Below are 13,526 nucleotides of genomic sequence, written 5' to 3' on the forward strand. Positions count from 1 at the left end.
GATAGTGCCATCTCAATCTAGTAGAACCCTTCCAAAAAAAGGGAGAACCCTTCCAAACTCGAAGAAAAACAGTCCTTCTAGAAGAGGCTGCCCGTGAAGAGCCCTGCATGCTAGCCCAAATGGCTATCAAAGTGTGAACCGTGTCGTTCCAAATACCCGTGAACACCTGTGAAGGGTGTATCTCGGTGCCATCCAAGGCCTCTCTACATCTAGCTCTCCAAATGTGCCAAGAGGAAATGCTAGCCAAGATCTCCCAAGAGGTGTCCACTGAAGCATGAGAAGCCCTGAAGGGAGTAAGTGGTACATCCTGAAGAGAGCAGGGCTCTATCACCTCCCGGCAGACCGACAGTGCCCAAGAAGAAGGCTCACCCTCATAAAACACCTGGGGCCCAGTAAGGGATAACCATGCGACCGAGCCCCAAGTCATGAAGAAAGGGGGAGTATGAAAAATGCTGAGTATCCTCGCAACCCCTTTCCAAATAGTCCTCGCCTGACTGCAGTCCCAAAGGCAATGTCGCACTGACTCCTCTGCAGAATGACAGCGAGGGCAAGTGGGATCAGCCCCAAAACGTGATCTCCACAGGTTCACTACAATCCCTCCATGAATAGAAAGCCAAAAGAAAAGTGTGACCTTTCTATTTTTGAGGGATTTCCAGAGCCGCCTCCAGAAATTCCTACGCAAATCTGCAGTGATGAAGAAGCTGTCCCAATGGGGGGCTCTGGAGGGAACCCAACCCCTACTGTTCAGCTGAAATCTCCTGGCATTACCAACCATGAAATGAAAAAAGGGAATTCCCCTCTCTCGGTGCCCATGATCTATCCACTCCCACTCTCCTGGGTCCCACTACAAGCACCTGATAGGTGCACCTCCATACAACCACAACCTCCAAGATCCCAAGGCTAAAAGCAGAGGGTCGGGGTCTAAGTACCACTCCAAGCCTGCTCCATGGTCCACAAAACCAACAATCCTGACAGGCTGAAAGGCAACCTCTAGAAGAATATCATCCGTGGATCTAGAGAGTATACCTCCATCCCCAACGTCAAAGACCAGTGCATCTTCTCCGAGACCTCGAAGATCGATTACCTGTAGAGGAACTGTTGTCCTCGAAAAAGCTCCCATCCAAGTGGTGGAAGTAATAGGCAACTCAACTGCCCATTTCACCGGGATGGTTGCATCTATCTGCTGAACCCTGCATGCTACCCCTCTGAGGTGACTCACGGACTCCAGTCTCTGATCCTCAGGTAACCTGATAAATGCCTTCCAAGTACCTACTGTGTAGGCGGGGCCTCTCTCCCATCTAGACCACTGCATGTAATGGGAAGTGCCTAGTGGTCTGCCATGCTCATCAGGTATACTATCATTCCAAATGACCGGCTGCCTATCAATCTCTTCTAGGGTAGAGGGTGGAACCCTTCGAAGAGTGTTCCTGAAGCTCCCCCAAGCTTTCAGGATGACAGACATGAGAGGAGAGGCAGGAGATCTGAGTGGATGTGTGATCTGAAGTAGAGGGCCTAACCGCGGCTGGAACCCACCGTGGGCTAGAGATGGTGCGAGGTGCAGGAGGGACTCGGGTAGCCCTAGGAGGAGGCGGAGCCCGTGTCTGAGGTGGTGCCTGTGAAGCGGTAGGTCCTGCTCTAGCTCTCTGTCGTAAGCTAGTATGAGCTGGTTGCTTTCTGGGCCTCTTTTTCTTCTTTGGGCAATCTCTGGCGAAGTGCCCCGAGGGTCTGCAAATCCTGCACTGGTCCTGCCGACCTGCAACCTCAAATCTCTGGCAGAAAAAGGACCCATCGGGTCGTTGTAGCATGATGTGGTCATTTGAAATATTGGGGTCCTGGACAATGACCCTAACCCTAGGTACCCCATCCATCCTGACCGCCTCAGCAGCCAAAGAGGGTTCGCCAGGAAGAGGGGGAATCTCTGCTACCACACCAAACCTCTCGCCAATAACTGAAAGTCCGCTGATAAACTGAGGGAAGACCAGGGAATCTGATGAAAACAGAAACTCCTTGCTTGTCCTCTTCCATTGTGTCAAAGCCCAGTTGAAAGGGAAACAAAAAAATCCTCCTGAGCCTAGAAAAAGAAAACCGGCTTGTAGCAGGTCTCTCGTGACGTCCGGGGAATCTAGGCACACCTGAAAGAAACCTCGTCCCAACAAACAAATATCCTTAAGGTGGGGGGCGAGCTCCTGGGGAAGTGCCGCAAGCATCCAATCTCTAGCTTGTGACCTGGAGGGGTGGGAGCCATGGATGCGTGCGAAGAGAGTAGTGGAACACTCATGCTTCAATTCCTTTTGCAGCTGCTGCAACTCGTCTTTTGAGAAAGTGATGGTTCTCGCGACCGGTGTGGGCGGTAACGGATTGACTGAATGGGAACCCATTCGTCAATCGAGGTGGGAAAGGCCGATTCAAAACCAAAAAAAGAACTCCGTCCGCTTTCCTGAAGCCCAGGAGACCCCTAAAAAAAATAGGGGTACTCCAGAGGAGGGGAGAGGGTGAAAGGAAGGAGAGAGAGAGAGAGGAATGAGCAAGGAGAGGAGGAGTCAGCAAGTAGAGGAGAGGAAGAAGAGGGGGCAGCAAAGGGAGAGGAAGAAGGAAGAGGAGGGGAGGAAAGAGGAGAGGAGGAGTGGAGGAGAGGGAGGGGGAGGGGCTGGCAGCAGCGAGGGGGGGCTGAAGCAGCGCAGGGGGGAGAAGCAGTGCAGGGGGGAGCAGCAGGCAAGGGGAAGGGGAGGGAGGAGACAGCGCGCAGGGGGGAGGCAGCGCGCAGAGGGGAGGAGGTAGCGCGCAAGGGGGAGGCAGCGGGGGGGGTGCTGCAGCAGCGCAGGGGGGAGCAGCAGGCAAGGGGGAGGGGAGGGAGGAGGCAGCGCGCAGGGGGGAGGCAGCGCGCAGGGGGGAGGAGGTAGCGTGCAAGGGGGAGGCAGTGCGCAAGGGGGAGGAGGCAGCGCGCAGGGAGGGCTGCAGCAGCGGAAGAGAAGGAGGGGAGTCGAGGGTAGGGGGGAGGGAGGAAGCAGCAAGGAGGGGAGGGAGGGAGCAGCGAGGGCAGCAGGAGGGAGCGGGGAGCAGCAGCAGCTGATCTTCGCAGCCAACCACCACAGAATGCTTTCTGATGTCTACAACGGCTATGTCATTCAGGTTTCACCATTCAATCAACTAAGTTATCTTGAAGTGAGGACTCACTCGGATGACAGCTGTATTGAAAGGAAGCTTCATAAACTCAGCATAGGCCAATGCTTTTGACTAAGCACAGGACGAGACCCTGAGTACTATTTGATTATAAATTCTTGTATCCTCTACCAGGATTCAGCATGCAGGATACATAGAATTCCTGCTGCACAAAGGATTAAGTAACCCATGTATACTTCCTATTGTTGAGAGCGGGTTAAGAAGTGGATCCCTTGGTTGAAGATCCCTTCACATAGCAAACAGGTAACTCTAGCAAGAGTAAACCTCATTATGGATATGAAAGAAGCCGAGTTGCAAACCTGACTTAGATTCCACCCATACCTCTCCCTCATGGCGATGGTAATATGATAAAGGATGGGATCCCTTATGTTTATCTTTAAGGGAGGAAGAGAAGAGAAGACCTGTAATGATTTTCTAGATTCTAGTAATAGATCTAGAAAAGGATTCTAGTAGACCATGACTTGAACTTGGATCCAACAAACGTCTACACTTTATATTCTAGATAGGGCATCCAGAGGGATGGCCTATGGTGGTATGGGACACTACAAATACTATTGTGGATGCATCAAAATTCCTATGTGGCAGGGAATTCACAATCTTTTCCGAAAGCCAAAGAAGTTCTAGCTGAGAACTCCAGTAGCTTGATATATTGGAGTATCTTGCTTTCTGCATTGGTGACTGTGACTGAAAAGTCATACCCAATGGACTCCTATTACCAAAATGATATTGTGTATGGTGATTGGTAACTTACCAAAATGAGATTTGGAAAGTCAGTCACATTCAACTTTCTGTTATGAAATTTTTTAACTGATTTCATCATTTGCCAAGTGCACTCAAGTCTTCTAAGGTTCCTACGGGAATTCAGATGGATTCTAAGGGATTATAGTACAGATACCACCCTACATATACTATATTGAATCCAAAATCTGAAAGAAGAATTGGCTTCTCTATGCATGATGGTGTATGATTTCACCCGTAATTCTGATTCTGGGCAGAATCAGAATTACCCAGAATCAGAATTACGGGTGAAATCATACACCATCATGCATAGAGAAGCCAATTCTTCTTTCAGATTTTGGATTCAATATAGTATATGTAGGGTAGTATCTGTAAGGTATCCCTTCAAAGGAATTTTGGAATCAAGACATTTACCACACATGCTAAATGGAGAAGTATCAGTTCTAGAATCTTCTGAGTAAATTCGGAAATTAATTCTGAATTTCTACTCAACTCTCACCAAGTTTGAGTATACTGCATTCAATATTTAGTTGAATGTTTTGATTCTGATTTATTTCAGAATCTATTATAGTACTGTAAATATGCAGAAAAGTACTCAAAACTTTGAAAAGTACTGAGTAAAATTACATCCAATACTCAATTGAATGTTCGGATTCAGGATTACAGTTGAAATCATACACTGTCATGCATAGAGAAACCAATTCTTCTTTCAGATTTTGGATTCAATATAGTATCTGTAGGGTAGTATCTGTCATGCATAGAGAAACCAAGTCTTCTTTCAGACTTTGGATTCAATATAGTATCTGTAGGGTAGTATTTGTAAGGTATCCCTTCAAAGGAATTTTGGAATCAAGACATTTACCACACATGGTAAATGGAGAAAACTCAGTTCTAGAATCTTCTGAGAAAATTCCGAAATTAATTCAGAATTTCTACTCAACTCTCACCAAGATTTGAGTATACTGCATTCAACATTTAGTTGAATGTTTTGATTCTGATTTATTTCAGAATCTATTATAGTACTGTAAATATGCAGAAAAGTACTAAGTAAGATTACATCCAATACTCAATTGAATGTTCAGATTCTAATCCTACCCAGAATCAGAATTAGTGTTGAAATTATACACTGTCATGCACAGATAATCTTCTTTCAGATTTAAATGTCAAAATTCCTTTAAAGGGATAACTTTCAGATACTACTCTTTGGAATCAAATGAAGCATTAAGAAGTATAGTCTAAGAATCACTCATTCGACTCTCATACCTCGATACATGTCAGCATAAATCTTATTTTAAGGGAAGGAGAATGTTACGTCCACGACTAGACTAACTGGGGTATAGATATATCAAGGCCTAGGCCTGACTAACCTGGGATCTTCAAATAGATCTAAGCTTCGAATGTGGTCTAACCCGGGGTTAGGAATAACCTAGCATTGAGACCAGAGCTAGCAAAGGTGAGGTTTACATCCTGTGCATAGAGCTAGCCCGCTAAAGGCAAGGCTGTTCAACCATGAAATACTCAAACTGCAAACAATTTCCACTAGTGGAATGTCTAGTGTCATAATCACCAGCCCCAATCTGAATAACAGAAAGTATGCAAGTTAGAGTCGCCCCCCCGGCATAGAACAGACGAAGAGACTGAGTACCCTACAAATATCTGAAAACATGCTTTACAGCACACCAATGCTGTCCCTTTGGGCTGTGCATATACCTGCTCAACTGGGACACATTGAACTGCATATCTGGACGGATATTGCAGAGACAAATAAGGCATCCAACAGCCTGACTGTGAGCAACATCAAAAGGTTCACCTGCATCATGCACAGATTTCCTCAACCTAGCTCCATGGGAGTAGAAATAGATAGCAGTCATGAAATTTGAACCTTTGCAACGGTCCCTCAATGTATTTTGACTGTTTGAGCAAACTGCCATTTGTTTGCATAAATTGAATACCCAAATAATAGCGTAACAAATCCGGATCAGACATCTTAAATGAACCTTGAATTATGATAGTAGATACAGTACTTACTACTGAGTATACTTTGGACCTTGGTGCCAGGTGGCAGCTGCTTTTTTTTATATCATCCATGGGTGCTTTTATTTTGAGTCTTGCATGAGTCATGAGTCATGATCATGGAATTTGTGGATCATGAATCATGATCATCTATGGAGTCTAGACATTGGATGCTTTCAAGTTTCAAGTTTCAAGTTTCAACTTGTGTGCTAAGTTTAAAGTACTTCAAACTTCTAAATTTCAGATTCTTGTAATGTCAAACTTGTTAGTCATGATACATGTTGATTTCAGATTATTGAAGCATCATTCAAGAATTTAGAATCATAGAGGCATGAATGATGCATTGATGCTTGAAGCTTCAAGTACAGATAATTGTATTATGTATGATTTGCACTCTATTGATAATTATATTATGTATAAAAAATAAATTTTTATACATAAATTATATCATATTGCCGTTTCTTCCGTTTCCGTTTTGTTGGCTGGGGGCCGGAAACTCTGTTTCTTCCGTTTCGGCTGGCAACTATGAAATTCACGACCTTTGAGTTGCTGCATTTTTAAGTGCACAAGTCTAGAATAATAATATGCTTTGACATCGTCAAGAGGAGCTTGATCAAGGACACCCCTGATACTTAATCCATCACAATAAATCATGACACCTTCAAAGCCCATCTTAGCAATATTAGTCCTGACAAATGGGTTATGACTGCTTACGAGACATGTAAATCATGGCTGCAAGGGCTGCTCCACGATGCATGGCAGTACACCATATGGTTGCCTTCCTCAATGATGTCTCAATAAGTGCACCAGCTGCCATTATAACATCCTGTGAAGAGCAGAAATTGTTTGGTGTCTTATAAACAAAGCCTCCACTATTGGAAGGCATGGAGATTTAACAATCAACTAATTTAAGGTAATGCTCTAAGTTGTTACCTTGGGACAGCAACATAGAAAAGTAGATGTAAAGCTCATGTAGGCCTCCACAAGATCTGGTTCCTGGTCACAGGCATATGATGAATTCATAGAAGAAATGACCTCTGCTGTTGTAAAGGCACTGAAGGTGTTGATAAATAAAGAACCGAATTCTTCCTTATGCCCAAATTCCTCAAGCGCCACAGCAGCTGACATATTTGCACAAAGAATAAACAAAACTAAGAACAGTATTTCTCTTCGATTGTAAAAGCTAACAGCAACCAACAGTTCTCTTGGAAAATATCATAAACTTAAATACCTGCTGCCTTAATTAAAAAGAGAAGTTTTCTAAATTTAAAAAGAGAGGTGTCCTAAAAGACTATTAAAACTACTCTCTTCTTCTGCTTTATTGTTCATCTTATCTTCCTAATTCAATAGATTCCAAAGTTCTTCCTTCATATTTCAACAGTTCCATTATTTCAGCCCCAATAAAAAGGCTGGCAATACATAAAGCCCTCAACATGTATGCGATGAAGCAGGGCAGTCACAAATACAATGAAATGAAAATCCAAGACATTACAATACAATCCAATAAGAAATTTCCTAAAAGACTATTAAAACTACTCTCTTCTTCCACTTTATTGTTCATCTTATCTTCCTGATTCAATAGATTCCAAAGTTCTTCCTTCATATTTCAACAGCTCCATTATTCATCATTACTGTTTTCATCCCCAATAAAAAGGCTAGCAATACATACAGCCCTAATCATGTATGCAAGGACGCAGGGCAGTCACAAATACAATGCAATGAAAATCCAAGACATTACAATACAATCCAATAAGAAATTAAAGAAATTTTGTCCGTGGAAGGGATAGGTAGCCTACATACGTAAGTCGAAAGGTGTAAACAGCCCAAGCAACCAAACTTAACATAGATGTGATTACCAGAACCATTATAAAAAGAAAGAAATTAGCACTTTGAAGGTGAAATGGGTTTTTGTGGCCCTTCAATGTGTTTTTACATGAGCTCCACTGTCATTTTATGGTTTGATGCATTTGATGTGAGACATAGGTATGCCTCCCGGTCAAAGGAGATGTACAACGGTTTGCAAAAGCATAAGTTTAAAGGATGGAAGCCCTAAGGCTATGATTTCACAATAGGCCGCAATAATCTCATGATTGTTGCTGATGATCAAGGCAATGGAGGTGCCAGATGGGACGCCTTTTGCTCCACCTGCTGGAACTCGTTACTAAATCTAACCAAAAGGTACACGAGATGCATGCCCGACATCACAGCATGCATCCTTGCGAAAATCACTGCAGCAAGCTCTAAAATCCAAACTAGACGCTTCCTGAATGGATCTCTAAGTATGCACCCCTATAAGACAACTGTCCCAGCAGCATATACACCACCAAAATAACACGAATATCCCAACTGCACCAAAGAAGAGAAACGGCTTTCAATGTGAGTGGTTATACCCACATTGAGGCCATCCCCAATCAGCTATGACATACAATACACACAGCTAGAGATCAGCACAAAAGTGGTCACTTCTACATGCATGGAACGTAAAACATCCTAGAAACAACCATCTTAAAGGTGAAACCAGGTGCGCCGGTTAAATGTTGTCGATAATGGACTGGACCACCTAGGCACGTGATCATATGTTCACTACTCCCATGATCCTCTCTCCACCTCTCTAATGCCGTTGCCTTGCAAGACCAGAAAAGATGCAAGTTCAAGAACCCACTAGCTCTGGTCAATACACAATTCAAGCCCCTTATGCTATCCATAAATACAATGCCCAAATGTCCTGCTAGCTTCATTATTAATTACCTAAGCCAATGTATCACAGGAAGTCTAGCTCTGGTCAATACGTAATTCAGGCCCTAGGTCACCTTTAAATATACCAGCCAATCAAGCAAGCTATAAAAATCCTGCTGGCTTTTATTATCAATTACTAAACCACATGTATTACGACATGGCGAAGGAGGAAAATGCCATCCAAGACAACTCAGAACATTAAATTTTGTAAGAATGTTTTGAGGCTTGAAGGCTTACTTGCAGAAGTTGTGCAAACCAAAGGTCAGGCCAAAAACCTACCCCAGGGCCCACACAACACTTCTTTTGTGCCATAATAATGCAAACTGCCAAAGGGAAAGAATGTGATAGGCACCAAATGGATCTACATGATCAAGCGAGAGTCTGAAATAAGCTGAGTTCAAAAGGTTATGGCCAGCGAAAGGGTGAAGGTAATTGCTTACTTTGAAAACTTTGCACGAGTCGCAAATGTCTAAACCCTAAGGACTATGTGTTCGCAAAAGAGGGCTTCCATAGTGGATATCTAGATAGGAAGTCTATGTTGAGCAAACCTCCTTTTAGAACTTTCTTCAAGAAAATAATGGTCTATTCCGCTCGCACTTTCAGGATCCACGTACCAAGGGGTTCCTTTTTGACTCCTTGGTTCGCCCAGCGGGGATGTACGGCAGCCCTTGTTGGGGGCCAGACTTGTCGGATACAGAGTGGGCCATGTGGAGCGGCTATAGGTTCTCATGTTATCACGGATGATTCGTGGTAAGCCATCCGTTCCTCATCAGATCATTCACGTCGAGTTTGGGTCACCCCCTTTATAGCTAGATGCTGCATTTCAAGGCATCACATACCTATACCAAGTCAGGAAATATGGGGATTACACCTTGGGGCGTAGCAGGCTACCATGGATAGCTCTATCCTCTTCTATGGCACTTGCAGCAGGAGGGGACCAGAGGTGCTGGTATGCACGTACAGAGAGATGGTTTGAGCGACTGGGGCTTCACATGGAACCCTTCCAGTACAGCATGGATGCTCCGTTCTCTCCTCTCCTATCACACGAGGTCAACCAGGTTATCCGTGAGGATCTACTATAGCTACACACATTTCGGACCTGGTTGGGACCGAGTAAACTCCCAGTGAAGCTTAGCTTCTACAGAGATCACTTCTTACATATCACAGCGGAGGGTTTCGTTGACCCACCAGGATACACGCAGATTCACCTACCCCACTCGATGAGGGTCTCTCTTGGGCAGTTCCGGGTCTCTTCACATAGACTTCACATCGAGAGCGGCAGAGCAGAGCAACTACCCAGGGAGATGCGCATATGCACACTGTGTGACATGCAGGAGGTTGAGACAGAGGAGCATTTCATCTTCAAGTGTCCTGTTTACTATGAGATCTGGGGGCGTTTCCACTGGCTCTTCAGGAATAGCTATGGGATTTTGACCAGTCTCCTCTCCTACCCGGACCAACGGTGTTTGGCACGTTTCATTCATGAGGCACTTAGACACCGTAAGAGGATACTCCGAGCACGGAGAAAGGAGAAGACTTCTTCCACGGAGACACACCACATAGGAAGCACGACACCTACCACGACATACACTTTGATCACAGCCTCTCACCGGCCTACTCTGGACACCTAAACAGACTCCTAACCTACATCGATCACATACCACTCATAGAGGACCGTGCTGCCCTGATTAGTCGCACACTCCACGAGGCTGCCCTCCAAATCTTTCCCCACACCACACGGTCAACTAGACCACCACCTCTTGGTTCTGTACCCTGTAACAATTGGTACGATGCAGAGTGCAAGGCTTATCGCCGACAGCTCTGACTTGAAACCAGATGTCACCTCCCGAACACACCAGACACAGTACGCAAGTACCGATGTCTCGTACGTCAAAAGAAGCAGGCTTTTCTTCATCAAAATGAGGAGGAGCTGCTGCACATCTTGTACAGCAACAACTCTAAGGATTTTTTACGGAGATTCCTTGAGCATAGGTCCCCATCACCCCTCACCGACACGAGAGTCCGGCACACATATGCACAGCATCTATATGATGTCCCACACCAGCCCACTCTAGACCTCATACACACACCTCGTCCCACCACTTGCACGTTGTTCACCAGAGCGGGAGTCAAGGACGCGAGATTGAAACTGCACAATGGCCGAGCTAAGGATCCAAGCTAAGAATCACGAGGGGCTATGCACTGAGTTTATCGCATATGGGATCGACACGTTAGCCCCAATCCTAGCAAATCTATTCAATGATGATGTTTGCCTTGGCTTCCCCTGCACTTGGACACTCAACACCATCACCCCCATCCACAAGGTAGGGGATCCCATGGACCCGAGTAACTACAGGACTATCATGATTGGACATGTGATGTCCAAGATCTATGCACCTGTATTGGATGCATCGGTCAGCCTGTTTGCAGAGATGAGAGGGCTCAGAGCAGAGGGTCAGGCCAGTTTCAGGCGAGACCATGGGACTATGGATCACATACTCACACTCAGGAGTGTCATTGAGGAGGCCATATCACAGAAGGAGAAGGTATACTGTTGCTTTGTGGATTTCTGCAAAGCCTTTGACACAGTACCTCGAGCTCGTCTTATCACACGCCTACAGACACTGGGATTTGATCAGGAGATCATCTGGGCAGTCATGGCACTGTATGAGAGAGTCTCAGGCCGAGTTCGTACAGGCGCAGGTTGGACAGATGAGATCCTGAGTACCATAGGGGTCAAACAGGGTTGTCCCTTATCACCGACCCTGTTTGGCCTCTACATCGATGAGCTTGAGACTTTCATGGGGACGTTCGGAGGGACCGGTTGCTCACTTGCCGGGATCATCATCAGGATTCTTCTTTATGCAGATGACGTGGCACTCTTGTCGTCCACACCCGAGGGGCTCCAGCGACACCTGGATGCACTGCAGGCCTTTTGTTTATCCCATGATTTGGAGGTCAACCTTGGCAAGACCAAGGTCATGATCTTTTTAAATAAAAGAGTCATATATTCCATTCAAAACGAATCATACAACAGGTGGGAGAGAAAGTACTCTATCCCTAGCCTCAACAATGTGGCAAAAAAGCCATGGTGGTGGTCTAAAATGCCACGACATCCCAAAAGGGGTCATGATCTTTAGCACCTCTCGAGCAAACATGCAACGGAAACAGTTTACTTTTACTTTAGGTGGGTCACCAGTTGAGATCGTATCCTCATACACTTACTTGGGGGTCATCTTCTCCGGCCTGATCTTCACGATGAGACCAGCGATGCAGGCCAGACTGAGCAGGCGATACGCCTCATTGGCTCGGCTAGAGAGACAGTGCTTTCACTCCCACTTCCAGGACCCTCGGACCAAGGCTCTTCTCTTCGAATCCTTGGTCCGACCAGCGGGTATGTATGGCAGCCCTTGTTGGGGGCCTGACGTGTCAGAGATAGAGTGGACACGGGTGGAGCGCTTGCAGATCCTCATGCTCTCACGGATGATCCGAGGGAAACTATCTGTACCACATCACATCATTCAGGCCGAGTTTGGTGCTTCTCCACTCCAGCTAGATGCAGCCTTTCAGACCATCACATATCTACACTGGGTTAGATCATATGGGGACTGCACATCAGGGAGACAGAGGTTGCCATGGTTGGCTCTCGATTCCTCCATGAGGTTGGCAGCAGAGGGAGACGAGCGATGCTGGTATGCACGGACTCACAGATGGTTTGTGAGACTAGGGTTCCACATCGATAGGATACCTCCTTTTCAGTACAATTTAGATGCCCCTCCGGTACTTCCACCCACCATCCCGATTGGGCCACATACCAACCAGGTCATTCGAGAGGATCTCCTGCAGCTACACACCTTTAGGACCTGGTTGGAGCCGAGGGAGCTTCCAGTGAAGCCGAGTTTCTACAGAGATTACTGTCTTCGCATTTCGGAGGAGGGATTCATCACACCACCAGGGTACACTGAGCTTCATATGCCTCACTCACTACGGATATCCATCGGATAGTTTCGGGTATCATCACACCGCCTCCGCATAGAGAGCAACAGAGCAGAGGGGATTCCTAGGAAGCATCGCTTATGCATATTGTGCGACTGTCAGGAGATTGAGTCAGAGGAGCATTTTATTTTCAGGTGCCCAGTGAACTACGAGATCCGAGGTCGCTACCACTGCCTCTTCAGAGACAGCTCCAGGCTCCTTTCCAGATTCCTCGCCTACCCAGATCAGAGATGCCTCGCGGCCTTTATTCACGAGGGAGTCCAACATAGAGAGTACTTACTGAGACGATGGGGCTTGGCCACATCATCAGACACCTCTCAGAGCAGGATCATAGAGTTCTTCCCATCGAGTGACATTGATCGTCCAGTCTCTAGCCGCCGACGTGACAGAGACCTCGACTCGACGATCGTAGCACGACACACCAGACATCGAGGGGACACACAGATCACTTTACACGAGGCTGCCATTCACGCCTTTCCCCACACCACCCGCTTCACCCGCCCACCACCCCCTGGAACCGTACCCTGTAATAGTTGGTATGATGATGAGTGTAAGGCCCTACGCCATCAACTCAGATTCGAAACCAAAAACAGTGTTCCGAGCGCACCAGATACGCTACGTGAATACCGTAGACTGGTACGAAGGAAGAAACTAGACTTCGTTCGTCGAAACGAGGAGGAGCTACTGAACATTTTGTTTAGTAACAACTCTAAGGACTTCTGGCGGAGATTTCTAGAAGGACGGTCCCCTCCGCCACTCACTGACACTCAGATCTGGTTTGATTATGCACGCACACTTTATGACGTCCCAAATCAGCCAGTCCCTAGCCTCTCACACATGCCTCGTCCCACATCCTGCACCCT

The 13,526-nt window shown here is 46.2% G+C and overlaps 1 protein-coding gene across 3 annotated transcripts in view; it reads right to left on the reverse strand.

Moving 5' to 3' along the window:
• LOC147895123 (ARM repeat superfamily protein) overlaps positions 1–13,526 on the reverse strand; it is a 218,268-nt gene that overhangs the window by 90,269 nt on the left and 114,473 nt on the right. For all 3 annotated transcript variants that reach the window (XM_087383592.1, XM_087383593.1, XM_087383594.1), the window contains 2 exons: positions 6,865–7,052; positions 6,646–6,757 (listed from right to left, as the gene is read on the reverse strand). In XM_087383592.1, the coding sequence (XP_087239718.1) occupies positions 6,646–6,757; positions 6,865–7,052 (300 nt within the window). The remainder of the gene's footprint in view (positions 1–6,645; positions 6,758–6,864; positions 7,053–13,526) is intronic.

Source organism: Dipteris shenzhenensis, chromosome 13, assembly GCF_047967505.1.
Source record: "Dipteris shenzhenensis isolate YYH24624 ecotype China chromosome 13, Dip_SZ_1.0, whole genome shotgun sequence".
Classification (NCBI taxonomy): domain Eukaryota; kingdom Viridiplantae; phylum Streptophyta; class Polypodiopsida; order Gleicheniales; family Dipteridaceae; genus Dipteris; species Dipteris shenzhenensis.